The 25,647-nt window shown below is 32.2% G+C and overlaps 1 protein-coding gene across 1 annotated transcript in view; it reads left to right on the plus strand.

Moving 5' to 3' along the window:
* LOC149780098 (axonemal central pair apparatus protein HYDIN-like) overlaps window positions 1-25,647 on the plus strand; it is a 240,483-nt gene that overhangs the window by 82,885 nt on the left and 131,951 nt on the right. Inside the window, exons 37-43 of the mRNA XM_089936859.1 lie at window positions 725-883; window positions 5,380-5,625; window positions 7,653-7,730; window positions 10,992-11,137; window positions 18,644-18,784; window positions 22,012-22,195; window positions 24,941-25,082. Coding sequence (XP_089792985.1) covers window positions 725-883; window positions 5,380-5,625; window positions 7,653-7,730; window positions 10,992-11,137; window positions 18,644-18,784; window positions 22,012-22,195; window positions 24,941-25,082 — 1,096 coding nt within the window. The remainder of the gene's footprint in view (window positions 1-724; window positions 884-5,379; window positions 5,626-7,652; window positions 7,731-10,991; window positions 11,138-18,643; window positions 18,785-22,011; window positions 22,196-24,940; window positions 25,083-25,647) is intronic.

Below are 25,647 nucleotides of genomic sequence, written 5' to 3' on the forward strand. Positions count from 1 at the left end.
CCCCCCTCCTAACAACAACAGAAGTATGGGTTAGGGGATATACTAATAGTGTTGTCCGTTCAGCCATAGGCAAGGCAAGGTGACTTCCCATTGTATGTTAGCCATGTGTAAACACAGAAGCCTATTAATTTGTTGCTGCTAGTTCCATGATCAAGGTCACTGGATCTGAAAACATTATTTTTCTTACTGTATGATTATTCAAGTTTCCTTGGTCTACATTCCATCAGATTTCATGAGTAGACTACTTTTTGGCAGGGGACAGATCCCTGTTGATTCCAAGGTAAAGAGGTGATTGGTCAGGGCCATTGGAACCAAGATTATAAAATATTTTTTGTTTTGACTCGATAAATTGAGTGTCCTGGAACCAATTTTGATCAAACTATATAGTAGTTAACAACTGGGCAGATGTACCTACCTGTTGATATCACATCCAGGTGTTGAAGGTCAAGATCACAACAGCTGATATTGTAATTTTTGGCTCCACATGACAAGTCTGCTTTCCTTAATTTTCAAGCACACAGCTTTTATTAACTTCTTAGTAACATTACATTTGAGGAAGGCAGATCCCTTTTGATTCTTTGATTAATTGATTGAAGCTTGATGTCACTGGATGTAAAATCGCTCGATTATATTTAGTTTTTAATTTTGCAGTAGCTTTGTTTGGTCAAGGGGATTAGCCTGTCATCTTTAGGCTATTTGTAATATTAAAACTTCTGTTGTACAGGAAAGGCATCTACAAGTAGCAGAGGTGTTGGAGAAATGGAAATAACTCCAGTATCAGCTGCCATTGCTCGCCATCTTGGAATAGACCTAACTCCAGAGGGCAAGGCAGCAAGAAACCGAAGAGGCATTGCAGTTATTGTTAATGGAGCTCCAATGTCAGGTTAGAGAGAGATTTATAATTTATATACCTAATCTTTGTAAATATTTGTAATTTAGCTACTATAATTTCTTTAAATTTATTTTCATTAAACTTGAATAATCATTTTTAAATTTAATAGATATGAGTCTTATGGTAATACAACTGTTTTATTCTTGGAAAATGATCTTAAATCATATAAATCTGTACATGAATTATATAATTCTGCCATCATCATCATCATTAGCTAGCAATGGTTCCAGTTAAATGGTTTGTTTGAATGCTGGTTACTATAAGTGGCATGAACAGTTACAGTAAATCCTAATTTCAAACATGGGAAGATAATAAATTCTGTTTCCCTGTATTATTTTGAATTTGTATCTGCATTTTTAATGTTAAGGACCTTATTTTTTAGATTGACATAGTAAAACATGGCCAAATAATTTTTTGTCCTTTTATTTCCCCATGTGGTGTTAGAGTTGTGACTTTCCTTGCAAACACACACCACACAAAGACAAAGATTAACAAAATGTTAGGACACTAATCTATCTTTTACACTTTTTGCTGTGGGATGCTAATTTCTCTTTTACACTTTTTGCTGTTAAATATTATCCTTAGTAACAATTGTATAAGACTCTTATCACACAAAAATGGTGTTTTTGATAAAGAAAATAATACTGAGAAATGTTTCCTTTAGCTCTTGTAATGTTTTAAACCATGACAACCCATAAATACCATTTGAAAGGATGTTTGCCACATTACAGTTAAAAATAAAATTTGTTTTAAAAAAAACAAACAAAGCAACATATTTTTGCATGTTTTATCCATGCATTACAGAAACCAGTCATTGCAAGTCTCCTTGGTACTGAAACTGTGCATGACATTTGTAATGATGCATGCTGAGCAATCCAATTAAAACTGATGTGTAAGCAAAACACTGTAAATTGATTACCTTATATTTTAATTTGTAGAGTTTAAGGTCAAAGGTGGGATATTTATTTAGGTGTTATAAGTGATAAAGTATCAAAGGTGGCCCTTGATGGTTTGTGAGTTTTGGATTAAAAGTCAGTCAACCTTTTGCAGAGATGAGATAAAAAATAGACCAGCCAAAACAAGTAGATTTAATTTTTCTCATGTTTAATTGTTATTGTGATTTTTAAGATGTGTTAAGATGAATATTGAAGGGCAGCTTTTATCATTCTTTTGGTCAATTGATGCAATGCAATGAAAGTTGCACCAGGCAAGAAATATCAAAGCAATTGCAATAGCACTTGGAAAGCATGGCTTAAATGGGTGCATATAAGTATCAGAGGTCTAGAGTTTCTATTTTGTGTTTCATGCAAAGTGGATTTTAAGAGAGTATAAGTGGGAGGAAATTATATATACAGGCATATGCAGACACCATTTGTATTCGAGTAAGGATTCTTCTATAACAAACACACCCACTGTGAAGGCCATATTTCAGACAGGATCAGCAGTTTTGTCATTGCCACATTCAAGTGCTGAGATGGTGAGGATACTTTTCATTCCGTAATAAAATACTGGGAAATCAGGACCAGAGAACTAATGAGATCTTGTTAAGTTTGAAACATAATAATCACAATGAATGGCATCAGTGGTCACCAGGAAGAAAACTTGAGAAGGAAACTAAATATGCTTGTGGATTTTGAAGTATGAGATAAACAATTCTTCCATTTCACTAAAATGATAACACTTTACTGATATGAATTGATTATTATTAAAGCATTTTCATTCAGAGTCTAATTCATGCTCAAAACTTGCTGTTTTTTTATTAAGATGAAGAGAATCAATATTATGGCAGAAAATACACTTGACTAGTTTTTGGTCCAATTATGGTTTCTGTGTTGATAAGATATCCTCCTGATTTAGAAGCCAGACAACTAATTTGATGTCCTGGTTCTGTCCCATGCATTCCAGATTGATAAAAAATTATGTTGCCAACATTTATAAACATTTAGTGGTGTAAATATGTTTTAATAGATTGATTTTAAAGATCTTTTAAATGATTGAGTATTGATGTGTGTGTGTGTGCATGTGTGTGTGTAAGAGACAGACAGACAGACAGATAGAGATCATGAAAAGAATGAGTAATTGCTACACATCACCAGGGCATGTTTATGTCTTATGGTTTTGAGTTGAGTTGCTGTATAAAGGTTCTGTTAGTCCAAGAGTCTGGGAACTTAAAGAGATAGGGAACTTCAAGGTCTGCTGTCCTTCTTATGTTTCAACTGTTGGCATATTTCTCCTCCAGGTAATTCTACACATTATTCTATGCAAAATAAAGTACTTTGAAACTAAGGAAATTTCTTTAGGAAGACATGAAAATTTGTCAGTTTCTTTGGTAGGATGCTTTTGCCTTTCACTGATTATAAAAACTCTCATTTAATTTCTGGCAAATAAAAAAATAAAAAAATACAAATGCTAAAGTTATTCTAAATGTGTAATTTTAATAAAAAAATTGAAGTATGTCAAAAAGATTGGTTTTGCTCTAATATTTAAAGGATTTACTGTAAACAGTTACAATTTCTATGATCAGTATTGGGCAAATGTCAACTCTGTGCCATTTTCACTGTTTCACACTTCAGGCTAATTGAAAAAAAAATAGTCCTGGATTTTGTACGACATCATTTATTGATTATTAATGAATTATTGTTCCCTTGGCAGGGACCAGAACACTAAATAAGTAGCATTTTGCATATTTTACACAGACAGTTCAACTGAATGAAAGCAAAATTCAAGTCACCATCCTAAACTGCACTAAAGATATTCAGGAAGTATTCCAACATAAGTACTTTGGTATTATATTGTCTTGTGGTACCACAGGGCAAGCTCTCACCAAGCATTGATCTTAAAAGGCTTGGGAGAAAGTTAAGATTTTGAAATTTTTTTAATATAAATTGGATCGATTGTCCTGGAAAGAACATATACTTTTTTATGCTTCCCATATTTGACTATGCTGATTGTAGATGGGATAACTGTACTATGCAAGAAAAAGATTCACTGTAAAAAAATAAATTTGGAGGTCATGAGAACAGTAACAGGTACTATGAAGATGTGTCTCGGGCATTATTATAATAGAAAACCAGGTGGTTTGCCTGAATCATCAATGCTCTAAGTATAACTTAATTCAGTTTTTTAAAATGTACCATGGTTTTACTCCAAATTACTTACAAAAGATATCTGAGCCTCTTGTTGGTAACAATGATGCCTACACCACTATTTCATTGTGAAACATGTTGATGATTCAAATAATTAGTAATCCATCTGTTACAAATTTTAAAACTTACCTGAATCAGAACAAACATAAAATTCCTTCATATTATTTTGTTGGTGATCGAGTGGATCAAGTTCAGCATATGCAATTGAAAACCAAAGCAGTAGCTTACATAATGATTCATTCCTAAATCACGTTTCTAACAATGGGTATTGCACATGCGGACAAGTAAAAACAGCTGAAACCTTTCTGTTAGAATGTATAAGTTATGTAACTGTTCACATTAATGACCTGACTTACAATTAAGATATTATTTTCTGGTAATCTGATGTATTCTGATGAAATTAATATGCAAATATTTATGGCAGTGCAAACCTTCATAAATTTATCAAATGATTTTCAAGTTAGCTCACATGCCACAACTACACAAGTGTATTCCATCTTTTTTACCATTAAATGCTCTTTGAAACAATTACATAAACTAAAAATGATCAGTTATACTTTTATATTTATACATAATTTATCTAATTTAGTAGACAATTATAGATGTTAAGATTTTTCTGTAATAGAGGAGACAGTTTTCAACAAGCTTCTAGCTTTCTACTCAGTGCCCATATAGATTATATTGTTATATATGATACATGAGAATTATTTAATGAATAAATACTGTTCAAAGCAAGAAAACTAAAAACACATGAAGAAATGTTTAAATACTAGCATGTCACACAAAGCAGTTAAGTCTAAAGTTATCAGTGCTTGCTCCCAATGTAAGTATAGTCCATACTGTTTTAATGGTTTGATTATATAAACTCTGCTGTTGGTTCACATTTGAGATGTTCTGTGCTTGTTTGTTTACTGTCAGAACAATCACTCAGGTACAGACATTTAATCAAATGCACCCTGAATTAGTCTTGATCACTAAGCCACTTAACTCTTTCAATAAGGCATAATTAATATCTTGATGATTAAGAATCTATCTCCTGGCACAAGTTTTGCGTTTTGTGGTCTTCACAAAATACCCGATCAAATTTTTAAAAATGCAGTTAGTTACAAACCAGGGCATAAATTGATTTAATTCTTATCTAGAGCTCAGAGATACTGATGACCAATCATGAAATTTCATCCAGTTGCTAATAATCATCATCATCATTATCATCATCATCATTGTCATCATCATCATCATCATCATTGTCGTCATCATCATTTTATTTTTCTTACATTAATCCATTGGCTTGTATATGACATGTTGATGGCATGAACTGAATGGGTCATTCTAAATTCACAGGCAAAACTGCTACAGCTATCCTGTTGGCCAAAAAATATGAAGCTGCCTTGTTAACACTAGATGGCGTTGTGCTGGATGCCCTATCCAATGGCAACACTCCCTCAGGTCTTAAGGCACGAGAGCTGTGTGCAGAGGCAGCACACAGACGATTGGAAGAACTAAAAATACTGGAAGGAGAGGAAGGAGAAAAGAAAGGTGCAGGTGGTCTAAGTTTGGAAGCTGTGGCAGCTCATACACAGGGAGCAAGTAAGTCTCTTCATCTCTTTAAGTCCACTCAGCAGTCTTTGGCAGATATATTTATAGAAGGTGACACAATTAGTTTTGTAGAACTAATCTTCTGTGTCACCCTCCAGTATTTACATACACATAAATTCTTATACTCATTAAACACACTTCTCTTTTGCACACAACTCTTCCTCTCTCTCATTTATGCATTTTCTCTGGCTAAAGTGAAAGTTTCTTTACTGGCAAAATGCAATTCAATCAGGATGTTTGTTTTTTTACATTGTGATAAGCAAAATAAAATCTTACCTGTTACATTTGTATGTGAACAGAGTATATTAAGACCATGCATGGATATTTGGTTAGTTTCAACATTATTGATACAATATAGTCAAACAGGGTATAATAATACTGACTAATGCCAATTAGAATCAGGGGCATTTTCTGAGTACTGCTTTCTGATAGTGTTGTTTACTGAGAATTCATTCATTTTTGTGCATATCAGTTAGGAGTGAAACAATATGATGATGCCACTTATCAATACTTTTTGTGATACACAACCTATGATATGATACATATTGATACACATGAGGAATTGGGGCTAAGAATTAAAAATTATTCATATCCATTGAAGATAAACAGTAACTTTTATAAGGTAAACATCATTTTGAATTGTTTCTCTGCCTTTAGTATTGATGTGTGCATTGAAACAGCCAATTTATTGATGCATACCATTTAGAGGATTTCTTTGACTGGAGATAAATTTAATATTAGGCTTTGCATTAGGAAGACCAGGGCAAAATTCTACAGAGCTATGCCCCCTGTTTGACTTGGCACTTGGCCTTCATTTGCATAATATTGTTTAGGGCATACCTGTCTTATGAACATATTTCTTGTTATCTATTTTTATTTATGTCATTTTAACTTTTTTCATGATCATTTTATTTATTGATTTTTTTTTCTGAATCAGTCAATCTGCTGGTCATGTATTTAATCTGAGTGGATTTCCTGACCCTCTTTCTAACCTGTTTTTGTGTGCCATTGAATCACTTATCCAGAGAGTTTACATTACTAACACATTAGGAAAATCACATAAAATAGTAAATAGCAATTAAATATTTTCTTAGATTGAATAGCTGAAGAACATTGTTTATGTAATATCGGTTAACTTATAAAAACAGACCAATTTCACTGTAACACCAGCAAATAACTTAATATGTACACTCTCACTCTTTGGTCAAAACTCTTTAAATTTTCAGTATGAGTAGACTTATCTGTATCAAGGTGGGATTGAAACAGCTGCTAGAACTCATGAGGAACATCATATTCTTTTGGAATTAACTATATTCCAACCATGCCTGCCTAGTTGCTATTTACTTTGAGGCTTATATCAGTCTCAAAATATGGATCTTGCATGTTTTTATCAGCTTGACTATTTTAGGGTAGAGAATAATCCTTCAAAGCGAAGAGCTCATGACATAGCCAAAGAGAGTTAACTCTTCTTGTATGTAAATACACTAGATGGGAATATGTTTTGACAGTGTTGGTATGCACTTATTTTAATGCACTTTAATTTCATAAAACTAAATGCTCCAAAATAATTTTCATGCACACAGTGTGGATATTACATCGAATATAGTCCTTGATTCCTGTATACATTTTTGGGAATACAGTCAGCAACATGGCTACATTTTCAAATGGTTTAAATTTCCTGAGTTTTACCACCAGGTTACAATTGGAAAAAATATATAACTGTGTGAGGAGATATTAATTTATTAGAAAATCAAACATTTTTTCACAAAATAAAATTGAAGAAATTTGACAGCGCAGAAACTTCACCCTGTATAGTAATTAGAATTTTTTTTTTTTTAAAGCTTACACAAAATTTTAAAATCTAATCTATTTAAAGCTGCCCATACACTTTTTTTGTAACTTTTTTGACTACTTCATTGGTATTTTGATTAACAGTCTGTTATTAGCACTCAGATTTTGATACATGCACAGATATTATATTTTGATTCTTTGAAAAATCTCTTAATTTTGTTTGAAAGATGAATTAAAAGAAACAAAACTTGAGAGAACAAAAGAGTCAAAACTGATGGTCAGAGACAAAGACAAAGATGACTCTGGTGAGTTTAAAGACATACAAAATGCTTGTCAGTTCAGAATTATATAGAAATTTATCTTGCTTTTTGAGTATCCAGCTTATGTTTTTGAAATATTTGTAGAATGGCAAACATTATAATTTTATTTCAAATGTTTAAATTTTTAAATTTCTTTAAATCTAAGCATGTCAGCATAGATTTGTTTGCATTTTTGCAAGATAGAAGACTTTTATTTTAATTTCAGCATTTAAACTATTATAGCATGACAATGGCATTTTATCATTACTAAAAACCAAACTCTTTCCTAGTGCATGAAAGATTACATAAGTGATTTAAATCTTATTAACTTCTAACCTACAAAATCAGTGTTATAAAAAAAAAAGTTTATGAGTGGTCATTTCATGGAGAAACCCCATTTGGAATTGAAGTTGATAATGTAAAGTTTCCACAGCAAAGAGAATATAGAATGGCCATTTACAGTAATAAACAGAATATGGAATGGCTATTTTAAAAAATAAACAGAATATGGAATGGCTATTTACAAAAATAAGCAGAATATGGAATGGCCATTTACAGTAATAAACAGAATATTTAGTGGCCATTTAAAGTAGTAAATATTCCAGACAATAATGATGGATTTTATGAAGCAATATTACAATGAATGGTAGTTAAAAACTACATAAAATGTTGCTGACATTTCAGTTTGGTAATGGTTTTTCAAAGAAACACATCTTTAATTTCGGTTGTTAGTCACACTTCTTGAGCAAGATTAAATCCTATCTTCAGTATTTTAATTTTTGGTGAGCTTTGCCTTCCATCATTATGGGCTTGAATTAATCTTGTTTTTAGTTATGCTTGCCTTGCATGATTTTCATAATGTGTATTGCCAGAAACTATTACTGCTAATAATGATCACATTAATCACATAAATTATTGATTACCAAACATTTTCTTTGTTAAAGTTCATTTGGTGACCTCTCTTTCACTAAGACTTTGCATACAGAATGCTGATAATAGAGACTGCATTTAGTCAAGCAGTTTAGTGACTTTGTGTGTTGTCTTTTCATAGACAAAATGCAAGATTTGTGTTGAGCTTTCTAGATGTTTTTTAAAGTGCAAGAGACAATTTTTTTTTGCTGACTATTAAAATAAATTCTTTTCTGTGAGTACTACGTGTCTTCAGTGACAGTTGTTGAGAGAAAGCCTAATAAATTCATACAAATGGAGGGGTATACATATTATCAAATGAAGATATTCTTAGTAAATAATTGCCAAAGTGTTGTGTAATAAAGGAGCGATGGGGGTGGGGTTATCATCAGAAAAATATGGTGTAGTATATTATTGATCCTATGATAATCTGGGGCCCTGTCTTTTTTGTAAATATTTTCAAAAATGGAATGGGGCTTATTATTGGTTAAAGCTTTCTTTTATACAAATCATTTTAAAAAGAGGGGATAGTCTAGTAATGAAGCGTAGGCTTTTTGCAGAGAAAATACAGGAGTGTCAATGAATTTTTGTCATTTGTGAATAGTGCATCATATTCAATAAAAGTCAGTAGAACTAGTATATGTAGATGAAGTTTGCTTCACTAATGTAGCATGTATTTTCACACAGAAGGTTTGCATAATAGATTTTATTTACTCATTCATATCATCTTTAATTTTCAAATGAAGCTCATTAGTGAAAAACATGTTTTCTTTATCTTACTTATGGGTTTATTCCATTTAGTATTTATGGGGGGTGTATAGTATCTGATATCTTGCATCAGCAAGTTGTTTAGGCATGTGTCTAATGAGTCAGCTATGCCAAAGATACCAGACAGTACAATGGCATGTATGTCCTATTTTTAGTGCCAGTTGACCAGTTTTCTGGACATTATTTTAAGAAAAAGATTCCCAAATAATTTTAAGAAAAAGATTAACAAATATTTCAACTTAATATGCTTTTTTGAATCTGTGCTAAACTTAATTCATAATGTATTCATGACACACATGATTATATCAGATGAAATGGATGATGTCATAATGTAAAACATTTGATGATGTCATAATATAATATGCTGGATGATATCATAATATAAAAGATTTGATGGTGTCATAATGTAAAATCTTGGATGATGTCATGATGTGCATCCTTATCAACAATGTCAACCACTTGATACAGACATATATTTAATATATTGTTCAGTTACCATCTTTGTTTAAACAGTGAGACAGAATCAGAGTATATATAATAAATTTAAATGCAAATCACATTAATATTGTAAACTATATATATATATATATATATATATATATATATATATATATATATATATATATATATATATATATATATATATATAATATCAATCCATTTGTTTTAAGTATAAAGTTCTACTTAAAAGTTAATGCAATATCTGGTCTAGAAAGGTGCTGTATACCAAGAGGAAGGAATATTGTTCAGTTTGTAAACTTAGTTTACTGTGTGTGACAAGATGTTAACAAACTAAAATGTACTAATTAACTGGAGCTTATTTTTAACGTTTTAATTTTTGACAGCCATGTAAAACTTTCATAATGCCAGCCAGATTATGTCTGTTCAGTGTTTGAGAATGTTTCATTATATGTTGAAATGCACTGGATAAACCAGTGTTATATTTGTGTTGCGTGTTTGATTTAAAAGCAAACATTTGATCAGTATTTAATTTTTGCTAACACTACACAGAAATTTTAACCTGTTGGATTATAAAAGTTTGATGCTGAGAACATGTTACATTAAGTAATGTATTTATTCACTTATAAGTTGAGTCCAACTTCGTAATGTGTCAGCTGATATAGGTTCTGTGCAGTTTGTTAGGAGTAATCAGCACAACAAATAGTATAGACCCTGACCTACTGGCATGTTATGTAATGTCAGATCATAGTCTGTGTTGTTTACAGTTGGACTCGACTTATAAGTGAATACATAAGGATTCACACCAAATAACTCCTGGATTGCCTATCCATTGAAATCAGATTAAATAGACATATGTTTAGGACATTAATTCTCAAAACCTTTTATTCATGATTTTTCTTAATGTTCAGCTTAATTTTATAAAATAATACCTATTGACGTAACCTTACTACAACTACTTCAATCAAAATGATTCTTTAAAAAATAATTTACAGTAGCAAAGAAACTGTTATTAAAAAGTAGCAAGAAGTTTACAAGTCAAAACTTGAACAGAGATGGCATTTATTTTGTCTGGCTGTTGTCTGCTCTGCTTCCTGGAGCTAGCACTTAACACTAACTTTTGACCAGCAGGTGCCACTACGATGTCTGTTGCCCACTCTATGGTATCAAATCGTAAGACCAGTACTATTACAGATATCAAGAGCAAGGATAAACATGGCAGCATTGCCGGTGGGAAAATCAACACTTCATCCATAGATGGTGCCACTGGAAGCCAGGTAATATTTTACAGACTTTGTTTTGATACATGTTACTGTTTCAATATACTGAAAATGAACATTTAATTAAACAGTATTTCTATTCAGTAATAGGTTTAGATACAGTCAGTTAATTTGAAATTTTCATTTCAATAAAAGCATTATGTTTGTCTGGATTGCTGAGTATCAAATGAAATAATGTTTTGTCTATTTTAAATTTTTTTGTTATTTTCTAAAGAGAATAATTTCTTGCCTTTCTCTGCTGAGTAAATTATATATGGTATATATTAAGTGCAGCAAAATCATCATTAAGAACAACTCTTCAGTAGAATTGATACCAATAGAAAATGGAGTTTAATATGTAGAAGCAGAGATACCAGTGCATTCATTCACATGTTTTAGAACTTTCTTGGTGAAGGATGCTGCATAGTTCATCAATGCATGTTTAAAAGTCAGTTTTAAGCACCGTATATACTTGCTTATATGTCCAGTCCAACTGCAAACTGTATAGATCCAGATGATGTCCAAGCAGATGTTGATCTTTACAGTTTGTTAAGGGTAGTCACAAGAACAAGAACAGTATAGACCATCATCTGCTGGCTGATTATGTAATTGCCGATCAGGGTCACTGTTCTTTGCTGTTGGATTTGACTTCTGAATGAGTATATTTGGTAGGTTACCTGCAAAAAAAGTTTTTTCTCATAATGTGGTATTCTGTCTGTGAAAGCAAAGCTTGGGGCATAACTGGAAGAAGCTTGTCATGAGATTAAAATGAAGATTTTAACATAGTGTGACATTGCCATCATCAGTGCTAATGCTTAAAAAGTGATCCATTCTTTCTCACATCCTTCAGCAATTTAAATAAAGCTTTTCCAGGAGGGCGAAATCATATCTTTGCTAACATGAATTTCTAATCCAACTTGAATGCGCTTGATGATGTCACATGACATCTTCTTGCTTATCATATTATTGATGTCTCCTTTGTTTCTATCATTTTTAGTAAAAACAAGTAGATTGCACTTCAGTTTACAAAGAATGATTGCTGTAAATAGAAAAAGATTGTGTGCTCTCTGTAATAATATAAAAACTTCTAATAATTGAGGGGGGGGTTTGGAAACAACATCCAAGCCTTTGATCCCAATTTTAGTTTTAACACAATCATTTAGGGCTGAGAAGAAAAAAAAATCAACCATCTGTATTCATATTACATCCACTTTGAGGGGTTTTCCCCAACAAATGTCAATAAAAAAATAGATTCTACCAGCCTTGATTGCTTTCACAGTCAAGACAAAAAGTCTCATGTAAATAGTTTTAAAAAGACCTGTTTAAACCTCTTGATTTATATGGCATGCTATTATTCATTTTGGCTTCCCCCTGCTTAGTTTGGCAGTAAAAGTGTAGTGTCAGAGGTCAGTCCAAAAGCTACATTCATCATTCAACATGGGAAGAAGGGTGACCCTCTATTCATGCTGCCAGAGAAGGTTCATGATGTAGGATGTTGATGTTACATTCTTCTGTTGTCCTTTTTCTTATGTTGCCCTGATGCTTTAAAATTTTCAGTGTCAAGAGAAATGTTTTAATTAAATAATATTGAAGATCTGAAAATTGTGTGGAAATCAATGTATGGGCACTGTCACCCACATGAATGATATTTACTGTGAACTGAGTATTATTTGTGGCATACCAGTTTTTCTGGTTGATTTAATGGTTGCTAAAATCCATAGATTTAAAGACCTATTAAACAAAGATAGCTGTGTGAAGAAAAATAGAACATGTCACCTCGTCAGATTTATTTTTATAAAACTTTCATGAGAATTCAACTTAATATGTTACTGGTTTCAAGAAGTCATGAAGCTTGAAAACTGATTACACACTACATGAATGGGTTTAGTGAAATGAAGGCTGATCATGCTGCATAAAATCAATTTTCAAGTGAAGACTCTTCATGCACTGTATAATCATTTTCAAGTGAAGGCTCTTCATGCAGTGTATAATCAATTTTCAAGTGAAGGCTGTTCATGCATTGTATAATCAATTTTCAAGTGAAGGCTGTTCATGGAGTGTATAATCAATTTTCAAGTGAAGGCTCTTCATGCATTGTATAATCAATTTCAAGTGAAGGCTCTTCATGCAGTGTATAATCAATTTTCAAGTGAAGGCTGTTCATGCATTGTATAATCAGTTTTCAAGTGAAGGCTGTTCATGGAGTGTATAATCAATTTTAAAGCGAAGGCTCTTCATGCAGTGTATAATCAATTTCAAACAAAGGCTCTTCATGCATTGTATAATCAATTTCAAGTGAAGGCTGTTCATGCAGTGTATAATCAATTTTAAAGTGAAGGCTGTTCATGCAGTGTATAATCAATTTTAAAGTGAAGGTTGTTCATGGAATGTATAATCAATTTTAAAGTGAAGGCTCTTCATGCAGTGTATAATCAATTTCAAGTGAAGGCTGTTCATGCATTGTATAATCAATTTCAAGTGAAGGCTCTTCATGCATTGTATAATCAGTTTTAAAGTGAAGGCTCTTCATGCAGTGTATAATCAATTTTAAAGTGAAGGCTCTTCATGCAGTGTATAATCAATTTCAAGTGAAGGCTTTTCATGCATTGTATAATCAATTTCAAGTGAAGGCTCTTCATGCATTGTATAATCAATTTTAAAGTGAAGGCTCTTCATGCAGTGTATAATCAATTTTAAAGTGAAGGCTCTTCATGCAGTGTATAATCAATTTCAAGTGAAGGCTCTTCATGCATTGTATAATCAATTTCAAGCGAAGGCTGTTCATGGAGTGATAATCAATTTTAAAGCGAAGGCTCTTCATGCATTGTATAATCAATTTCAAGTGAAGGCTGTTATGGAGTGATAATCAATTTTAAAGCGAAGGCTCTTCATGCAGTGTATAATCAATTTCAAACAAAGGCTCTTCATGCATTGTATAATCAATTTCAAGTGAAGGCTGTTCATGCAGTGTATAATCAATTTTAAAGTGAAGGCTGTTCATGCAGTGTATAATCAATTTTAAAGTGAAGGTTGTTCATGGAATGTATAATCAATTTTAAAGTGAAGGCTCTTCATGCAGTGTATAATCAATTTCAAGTGAAGGCTGTTCATGCATTGTATAATCAATTTCAAGTGAAGGCTCTTCATGCATTGTATAATCAGTTTTAAAGTGAAGGCTCTTCATGCAGTGTATAATCAATTTTAAAGTGAAGGCTCTTCATGCAGTGTATAATCAATTTCAAGTGAAGGCTTTTCATGCATTGTATAATCAATTTCAAGTGAAGGCTCTTCATGCATTGTATAATCAATTTTAAAGTGAAGGCTCTTCATGCAGTGTATAATCAATTTTAAAGTGAAGGCTCTTCATGCAGTGTATAATCAATTTCAAGTGAAGGCTCTTCATGCATTGTATAATCAATTTCAAGCGAAGGCTGTTCATGGAGTGATAATCAATTTTAAAGCGAAGGCTCTTCATGCATTGTATAATCAATTTCAAGTGAAGGCTGTTATGGAGTGATAATCAATTTTAAAGCGAAGGCTCTTCATGCATTGTATAATCAATTTCAAGTGAAGGCTGTTCATGGAGTGTATAATCAATTTTAAACAAAGGCTCTTCATGCAGTGTATAATCAATTTTTAAGCAAAGGCTGTTCATGCAGTGTATAATCAATTTCAAACAAGGGCTGTTCATGCAGTGTATAATCAATTTCAAGTGAAGGCTGTCTGTGCAGCATATAATCAATTTCAAGTGAAGGCTGTCTGTGCAGCATGTATTCAAGTTTCAAGGCTCATAGCTTCAACGAATCCTGTAAAATATGGAGTTCAATTCTTGTACACCAACAAACAGTTAAATAAATAATAAGCAGTCTAAGAAAGAAATACCTGATCTGTTAAACATTGCTTACAAATATTGTTAAAGCACATGAATAAGCAGTTCTTTTTTGGTGTTTTGAACTAATAACGTCTAATTTCTGTCATATGATTTGATTTTAATCAACCAATACACATTTTCCAATGGCTTGGTAAAATTGTAATTATGTTACATTGAAAATGTCTTTTTCAGGATGGAAAAAACCATAAAAAATATGAGAATAAAAATAAATGAATTCACACTATTCAAGACTTATTGTAACTACAAGACTTTTAACCCACCTATAATAAGCAGGGTTGTTAACCTGTGATGGACTGGTACCTTTTATAGGAAGAATCTCATTCTTAGTCACCTCATTTTATAAAAATAAGGTTACTGTAAAGCTCTAGCCTTGTAATTCACTACTAAGCCCAGGAAAATTTTAAAAGTCAAACTAACATAGTTAATTAATTTACTGACAAATGATGAGTAAACCTTGACACTGAAAAAAAGACAGTCAAATCTCCTCTCACATTCTTTAGCAGATGAAGTGTAGTTTTTATGTAATGTGTTTGGCGTGTCTTATTTTAAGTAGTAGACTCATTGTCTAGATACAGTTGTTTCCCTTTGTAATGTCTGTCTTTTCCACATGAACCGTGCCTATCAGTCACCAGTACTCTTTTGTTACAGCTTTAGAGTTTTTCTGTGAACACCATTGTATAAAGCAGCTTTGCTGAATAAGTTACACAAATGCAAATTGCATATTGCTTACATATATAAAGCACCATATTTATCCAGTAATTTATTCACTCATTGTTTAAATTTTTTTGGCAAATGTGTACAATTATCCCAACCCCTACTTTTGATAAATTTATTACCTTAGTCCCTTGGTCTTATAATGGGAAAAGTACTGTAACTCCAAGATCTCTTATCACAGTTTATTGCACTTTATATGGTAAAATAAATCACATTGTTTGATATTGCTATTTTAAGATAAGTTGCTGTCTCTCATTTTTACAGCTAAAATTCATTTTGTTTTCAATACTTTTTTATTTCTTTTTTATTCACTTGTTTGCTTAATTGTTTCACCTCTGATTTTGCTGTCACAGATTTTTGTGTGTCCGTAAACATAGAAATTGCAGTCGTCTGTATATTATACAGTTTCTTTGCCATGAATGTGTTGTAGAAAAAATTTAAAGATATGAATCAAAATATTTGAATTTAATTCTTTGTGGGTTTATAACATTTTCTATGCTCTTTTAAATAACTTAATAAGTTACCATATTGTTCTTAATTTTTGGTAGACAAACGATCCCTAAAAACTTTTAGTCCTGTATTTTGTAATTTATTTTTTATATAAAGGATGTTCTATTTTTATTTAAATCTTGAAATTCTGCTGTCAACCACGTTTACCTATAATTACATTTGGAAAATGATATAACACTATTGTGTACAAAATATTGCAGACAGTATGGTGGAATTATACAACATTGATCTAGATTTGTGCTATGTTGATGCCAGTAGCCTAGGTAAATTTAGGTCATGTTTAATCTTTAATGTTGAATCTTTATATTGAATGAGTAACTGAATTCAATATATTGTTATTGTCATGAGACCGTCTAGTCATTACGGTAATGGAAATCAAAAGCTGTAGTCCATGTTTTATCATGTTGGCTCTAGTCAATGCATCACTGATCTAATGTCCTTTCAGATTTCATCGTATTTGATGCTGCATCTGAAAGACTATTAATGCAAAACAGTCTTTAAAAAGTGTATAAAAAGTTTCTTTTGCATGGGCTTTGATGATTCTGTATCATTCTTTCTTTTGTTAACACATTAAGTATGCATTCATCTTACCTACAAAAGATTCCTACTGTTCAAACTGACACTTTGTTGTCAGAGATTTTCCAAGTTGGGATGCTCAAGGTCCATCATATGGACTGACATCAGGTCATGTACCATTTCAGTAATGTCTTAAACATTTTGTTTGGATTTTTACAAGTTTGTTTTAAATTTCTCAGAGGTTCTTTTCATTGTTATTTATAGGCAAATTGAATGTTGGCAAATTGGCAGTAGCACATGACCAATAATGCCAGTCACCCCTTAATACCATCTTCTAGCCACTGTTTCATTGTGCCACAATTTGCGTTAGGAGCAACTCCATGACTTTTCATGAGTGATTAGAAGGCATACCGTTCATTTGAACAGAGGTAGAAGGGATGCGAAGTCAATGCAGTCATATGCTGTGAACACATTTCAGTCACCTCTCAGTCTATTTGAATTAGTGCGTTTTATAACGCAACAGCAAATATCATTCAGGACATCATCTGAATACACCTATATTTAAATCGATGAAACAAAAGTTTTAGACCAATATTTTAATTCAAAGCTTTTCTAAATTCTCATCCTGTTTAATTTATATTATTTCATGGGCATAATTTCCTGTTGTTTTTAAAAAAACAAATTACAGTTTCTTCAGTGTCAGTATTTATATTCATTTAGATGCCAGTTTGAGATAGGCCTGTGCCCAGTTTTCTTCATACATACATCATTTTTTTCATTTGGTCTGTAAATTTGTAGCAACACCAAAATCCATGAAAATAGATATATAAGAAAAATGAAAGTAACTTATATTCACAGTATTTGTTAGTAGTTTAATGAACCAGAAGGTATGTAAGGCTGCAACATTTACCAAAATGTACAAAACATGTACACAGTTTGCAAAAACTGAAACAATATCATTGATTCCAAATGAACAAACTCATCCTATCCCCATACCTACTAATTTTCACTTGTGTGATCATTTACATGTTTACGAGTTTTTGTAAATGTTTACAGGCTGTAAACTAAATTAAGCCATTTACAGGTGTAAACATTGCAACCATAATGGTATGACTGGCATTTGTTATATTCACACCAAAATAATTTCAGTATTCATTCTTAAAGTTAACCTGCTTTATTGGATGATGCATGTACTTGGTAGAACAATTACCTGACAGAGACAAGACAGCACATTCCTCACAGGAATTACTATCATGAATCAAGAAAACACAACCTTCCCAGAAATTTCAAGTTAAAACTCAAATTTTAGTTAGGATTGCAGTTTTGTACATGCCTTTCCACCTTTTTGTCACTCCAATCTTATTTCTTTGCACATGAAATTCTTTTGTATTAGTTATTTCATATAACGATGAAGCTAGATATATTTTTTCACAGTTTAAACACTCTTTTTTAAAAAACGTGACACTCTGGAAGTTGTAGCCATTAGTTCAAACTTCAGTGATTGTAAACTTAACACATTTAATGCTGGTATTAAGATTATATTTATTTGTTAAAGATACATTTTTAAACAAAATAGTCCTTATGAGTTATTGATTAATATTATTTTCAGTAGAATTGCATGAATTTAAATTTTTCATACATTTGTGGCGTATTTTTATTCAGCTTCACCTCTTTAATTAGATTAACATCATGTTTCTTATTGATATAGAAGCAGAGGTAAATATGATACAGTGCTTCAGTTAAGTAAATAGCAATGAAAATAAGTCCTATCTTTGTACATGTACAAGATTATTTTAGGGTTAAGAAATTCAGGACAACAACATTTTATAAGAAACAGCTGACAAGCTAGAATATAAAAGGTAAAGATAATTGGTATGGTTGTATGTTTTCAGGTTCCCAGCAGTCCACCACCTCTAGCTGCTCCTATTGCCCGACGACTTAGCGTGAGTGCAAGTGTAGCAGGAGAAGAAGGCTTGATGAGTTGTGTACTGCCTGAAGAACTTTTGGTTGAAATACTTGCTGAGAGACTTCAGGTTAGTAATTTAAAAGCAAGTTTTTTTCACATCTTAAATTTCAAATATTTAATATACCCAAACAGAATATATTTGGACTTTGCAAATGAAATAATATTTTATCTGTTTATTATTTATAGAAATTTGTTCTAACTAGTTAAAGCATATCAAGGAAGCTTCATTTTTGGCTCCATTGGTCAGAGACCAGAAGAGCTTACCTGATGGCTTGTTGTCTATCTTCTGTTGTTCAATGTCCATCTTTGGACGTTCATCCTTCCCTTAGCACAAGTTTGTTATCACTAATCCTCCTAAACTACCTCAAGCATTGCTATTAACCTTTATACACACATTTATCTCCAGGTCTAGTTGGTTCTAAATGAAATTGGTGCTCTTCAGACATCCAAAATGGCCACCACTGCAACAACCTTGACAATTTTGTTATTGCTGCTACTCCAGAATGGATATTAATGGGGGTTTAGCCATATTGAAAATCTTTTTATTGCTAATCCTCCAGAACAGAAAGTTATATTGAAATGGGGTTGTCACCAGAAGACTTCTTAAGATGTTTAGTTGGACCTAACTGAAAATGGTTCAGCTTGGACATCCATTATGGCAACAGCATCAGCTATGTTGAAAATCTTGTTATCACTGCTTTTCTTGAATGGATGGTCATATCAACATGGGGTTTTCAGTAGAAGACTTTTTATTATGTCTACCTGTTCCTAAAAGAAAATGTTTCTGAGCTGAATTCCAGTATGGCCAGCAGTGCAGCCATCTTGAATTTTTTTTATCACTAATCCTTCTGGATGGAAAGTCACATTGGCATCGGGTTTTCACCAGAAGACTTATCATGTTTAGTTTGCCATCTAACATCCAATATAACCATGATATAAGCTTTCTTCAAAATCATGCTTTTCCTACTTTTCATAAACGGAAAGTCCTGTGAGCATGGGAATTTTACCAGAAGATTTCTGATGGTGTATATTTGATTGTAAATAAAAATTATGTCAATCTGATAACCAAGATGGCCACTGTAGTGGCCATCTTGAAAATCGTATCACTTGTTCTTCTAGATGGAAAATCATATCAGTATTGGTTTTTCAGAGTAAGACTCTTTATGATGTTATTGTTGGTACTAAAAAAAATGGTGTTCATTTGACATTCAGTATGGTCACCATGGCAGCAATCTTGAAAATCATATTTTTGCTACTCCTTCAAAATAGAAAGTTGTATTGATATCAAGTTTTCACCAGGAGACTAATTATGATATCTAGTTGGTCCTAAATGAAAATGTTACCAACCTCACCTCAAATATGGCTGCCACAGTGAACATATTGAAAATCTTGTCACTAAGTCTCCTGAATGGGATGGTCATATCAAAACAGGGTTCACCAAACATTTTCTAATAGTGTCTGGATTGTCATAAATGTAAATGGTGCTAGTCTTACAGCTAATATGATTGCCACTGTGGCTAATGGGAAAATAGCATTCAGCAATTGAAAAAAAAGAATTGTTTTTATTTTGAATTCATGGAAATTGTTTTCACATAGTAGAGCTTTTGCTTTGGTGAGTGTAGTAAGTGAGCCCTTATGTTTGGACCTTACAGCTGCTGGAATAATATGAGACATCATTTAGTCTGCTGTCGTCATGTATGTTTGGACCTGAAAGCCGATGGAATCAAATGAAACACCATCTAGACTTCTGTCTTGTAAGATAAATGGTGCTCTTGAGAAAACCATGCCAAAGCATATACAAAAAAATTTCACATTTATGTTTCAGAATTGTAATAGCTGTAGAAAAAGTTAATTTATTAAATAGTTGCAACTTTGACACAGAGATAGTAATTGTGATTTTATAAGATTTATTTCATTTATGCTATTTATTTTACTATTATTATTATTATTATTATCATTATCATTATTATTATTATTATTATTATCATCATTATCATTATTATTATTATTATTATTATTATTATTATTAATTTTATTATTATTATTATTTTATGGTGTCTCCAATGGCAGTCAGTATAGGCTAAAGGACTACACTGTTATCTTAACCTGTGTACTGTTATCCTTTCAAGCAATCAGGATAACACAAGTCAATCATGATGCACTGATCATTATGCCAATGCACCAGTAAGAATATTTCTTGCACTGGCAATGAAAAAACTGGAGGAAGTGGTAGTCACAGAGAGAGTTCTTGATTGATTTTTCTGTTTTATTCATATAAGAATAATACGGTGTGAGATGAAAATATTTACACAAAATGTCTAAAACGTTTGACCCATACTTTATTTAATAATAAATCCAGTACGGTTCGGAACTTAAAAACTTCTTAAGAATAACATGAGTCTAAGTATTCTAGCAAGACAGCTTTTATGATAATGTAATTCTTTTTGTAGTATTTACTTAACACAGTTTTTATATTTTTAATTCTTTTTCAAAAGTAATATAAAGAGTTTTGAATTAGAAGAAAATATTGCATATATACGTGTAGATAGGAGCCTCCTTGGTTGATTCTTCAATTTTGTAATCAGCTATAGCACCCTGTAAGGGGCAGATTGGATAGTAACAGTAGAGCATTACTGAAAAGAGGTATTTATATGGAGACTGGAACCTAGTTTGTCAGCTATAGGGCTTGCTCGTTAAAACCCATTGCATTTTCACTGCTTAATCCTGTCACTTCAAATGTAGTTCATTTTTTGATTAGCTAAAACTAAACAAGAGAATGATGATATAGATAATTTGTACTTTACTTCATAATGAACATTAAAGAATGAAGTAATGAGTAATAGTTGTATATATTATGGCAGCATCATTGATCTGCATTGTTAGAAATCATTGTTCAATAAGTTGTAATGAAATCACAACCATAAAACTCTAAATACACATCCTCTATGAAGCAGCTATGATTTTTTATTGAATTTTGTGCTCTTTCATTGCAGGTGTTAAAATTGTCCACAGGTCTCAAAATAAGTTCTGAAAATTGCAAATCTTTGTTGATACAGGAGAATTTGCTTTATGGTTGTGAAATGGTGATTGGTTTTACAGCCAGATTTTGAGGGATTCATTATTATGAAAGCTAAGGACAAAAGTGTAATCTTTTTATCACTTTCTTCCCACGAAGCGCGAGGTAAATGTGAATTTTGACTAAATAAAAGGGATTTGTACTTATTAAGGCTTGTGTAAGTGTTATATTGAATAAGGTAAATAAATTTATACATTATTGTTGCTTCAATTTAACAGCTTAATGACTGTAGCAGAGGAGTGGTGTTTGATGGATTGGATACACTGTTTGCCCAGAACTTGTACACAGCTGCTAATGCCATTTTGAAAGCCCTAAACAACCGGAGATTCATCTTTTTTGTCACACTCAAACTGGACTACAATCATCTAAAGGAACAAGAGAAGAAAGAACAGGAAGAAAAGGGTAAGAGATTAAAGGCATTAATTAATTGACCAACTTGAAAACAGTTCTAAAATTTACATTTTCATCATTCTGATATAAAAAGAAAGAGTCTGTATGAATAAAAGGTTTATTTTGGTTTGGTATGGTGCTTTATAGTGTTTACAGAACAGCAACACAAACAGGCTATTTAATACTCAGGCATTTGGAGTGAAGTGTCTTGCCAAAGGAAACACCACTGTAGCAATTCTGGGATGATTCATTGGTGGGATGTTAACCCATACCTTTTTAGACATGTGTTTGACAAGCTAACCTATGAACCACCACAGCTCCTTTCTTGAATTGTCACCTCTTAGGACAAGGAGGATGCATCAGACCCATTCTATATCCCCATGCCCCCCAGAAGGGCAACTTCTTACCTTTTTTATGTCTGCAGGGTGGGATTGTTGGGAATAAAGTGTCAACTCTTGTTTGTTCATTTGTTTGTATGTTGTCACTTGTGGAACCTACAGTACTAAAATCCAGTAAGCATAGAAATTCATATAATTTTTCAGATAGCAATGGCCATCATGCTGGCCTTGTTGTTTAAATCAAGATTTTATTTTGCAATAGTTGGAAAGTTATATAGAGAGGGTATATTATGGTATGGGGTGCAAGCAATTAGACCAAATTGGTTTATGGTGTAGCCCTTCACCCTAAGTTTGTGTCTCATGTTTTCATCCATCATCTGTTAACAATTGTTATTTGCAACTTTTCTCAAAAACCACCTGACCAATTTGGTTAGAATATTACTTGGAGCTTTCTGGCACTAATGCCTTCCAGATTTTATCACTTGATGCTAATTCATCATCCATTATGGTTACTGCTAGTAAAAATGAAACAACCTTTAAAAACAGTCTTCAAAAGAAAATGCTTAACATAATTTTTCTGAATTTGACAGAAAGCATGCTGGTATCAAGTTCTTCAAGTATGTTCAAATAATGCTGATGAAGCAAATTATTGGCTTCCATTACTAAAAATAGAAAACCTTTTAGCAGCTTCTCAGAACTGTTCCATTTAAACATACATGGTACCCAGGGAAGGCAGTTTCTTAAAAATATATACCAGGGTACTCAGATTATTCCTAGTTCATATGAAAATTAAACAGATTCTAATTTGTATCAATTGGTGACTACTCCACATTGAAAATGTCTTCCCTTGGTCCCATATACTTAAAGACCTAATAATGTTTCCTACCTTAAATATTCTCAGCATGTTTTTTTAATGTTTTCTAATTTCATGGTGTTTGTTTTTGTAATCATATCATTATGTTTTTTATCTTATAGTGTTGTCTAATGTTGTAAAGCGCTTAGGGCTTCTAAAGATTAGGCGCTATACAAAGTCCTCATTATTATTATTATTATTATATATGTTTATACAGGAACAACCCTCAGATCTCCCCTGAACAGAATTTGAATAAACATGACACAAAGCATCCAGCATGAAGGTCTTTCAAATCCATGGAAATGTTGCCAATATGTCATCAGATATGGCCACCATTTCTTCAAACAGTAAAAAAAAAAAACTTTAAACAACTTGTTCTCTAAGTTGCTAAAATGATTTTGACAGAATTTGCAGAGATATAGAAGAAAAGTTTTTTCATGTATGCAAATGATGATCTATAATCAGAAATAGCCAATATTACCAAAACTAGAGAAACCTTTTAATGAATTTAACGAAACATATCCACAGTTACTAAAAATAGGGTTGGTACGTGAGAAAGCCCGCCAGTAGCTTCTCGTGGGTCAATGGTTCTTCCTGGGATTTTTCCAGGGTTCTTCCTCCACCAATTATACTGGCCACCATGTATAGCCTATCTTGTGCTGAAAAATGGCATTAAACCCTACAACAACAACGACTAAAAATAGGAAAACCTTTAATGATCCATAAAATATCACTGTACAAAATTTGACCAATTTAACTAAAGGCATCCTTTATTAATGACTTGAAAGTTTGGGCAAATCAGCCATTAAGAAAAATAGAAAAGATTTAAGCAACAGTTTCGCAAACACTGTTTAATAGATATTGATCTAATTTGTCAGAAAGGATCCTTGTCTAAATAGCTTTATAAATGATGCTTATCTTTCTATACATATGGCAGTCTTTACTTACAATAGAAAAACAAAAGTAAAAATATGTTTAAATGTTGTCCTAATAACAGCTGAGTAGAACAGGACCAGATATGACAAAAACTATTGTGATACAAAAACTGCTAATCTGCCATTAAATTTGGCTAATTTCACTAAACATTGGAAAACCTTGAAATGATTCCTTCCCAAAAACCACTGATCAAAATTTTACAAAATTTGACAGCATATTGGCATGAAGGGTTTTCAGATTTTTACAAATGTTGCCAATCCATCATCAAAGGTGGAAACCATTACAAAAATAGAAACACTTTTCAACAACATTATTTGAAAAAAGTCTCAAATTTACCTCAGTTAATCTACTTTACAGAATTTGACCAATTTCCACAGATTTATATCATTAACATTCAGCATTTGGATTGGGTTCAATTTTGAGCAGGACCCATTTACACTGAAATGGATTACCCCTTTAATTTCACTAAGATTTTTTAATGTGAAACACAAAAATCAATTTTGTCTTTAGCACAGTGGGTTTCATTCATTTGATTTTCAAAAGCATATAAAATGTACAACATATCATTAACATTGACATGAAATTTCCAGCAATGCTGTTGGCTGCAAACATTTCTGTTGTGTATTCCAGAACGATTGGACAAACTGCATGAAGAGGAGGAGAGGCACAGATTGGAGGAAATGTCAGAGGATGAATATGATGCTCTCACAGAGGATGAAAAGGCTGAGGTTGACAGAAAGAGACTAGAAATCAAGAAGGAGAGAATTAAAAAGTGAGAAATATTGATTAATGTTAAAGATAATTTATCTTAATTTATATTCTGCAACTGTATTTTCTGCATGTCTTTGGACGGCAAAAATAATTACTTTTTTCTGTGTCCAAAAACATCTTAAAATATTACATTCACTGACCAAAATCATGTGAAGGACAAGATACATTATGATTACATTGTTCAAAATTGGGATAACCACGTTTGACTATTCATTTGGTTGCAGACACTGTTATAATGAATAGAATTTGGATTAAAAAATGTTACTCCCCTGTAAATAGAAAATCTCAGTGGTAAAAGCAGAATAAGTATGGCTCACCCATATTAAGGAAGGAAACTGTTATGCTGAATGTCATCATCTCAAATATTTACTTAACACCGCCATTTTGGACAAGAATGAAACCTGTACCCAGTCACATACTGATTCCAGTTTGTGTAGTCTGGTACCAAAACTTTCATAAGATTAATAGCAAACTAAATTATATATGAATACCTAAACATTTTCTTAATATAGTGGTCCCCCTCTTGAATCCCCCCCAACCAGTAGCCACCTGCTTCATATGGCCAG

The sequence above is a fragment of the Sinohyriopsis cumingii genome, chromosome 16 (genome assembly GCF_028554795.1).
Source record: "Sinohyriopsis cumingii isolate HCF-2022 chromosome 16, ASM2855479v2, whole genome shotgun sequence".
NCBI classification, from domain to species: domain Eukaryota; kingdom Metazoa; phylum Mollusca; class Bivalvia; order Unionida; family Unionidae; genus Sinohyriopsis; species Sinohyriopsis cumingii.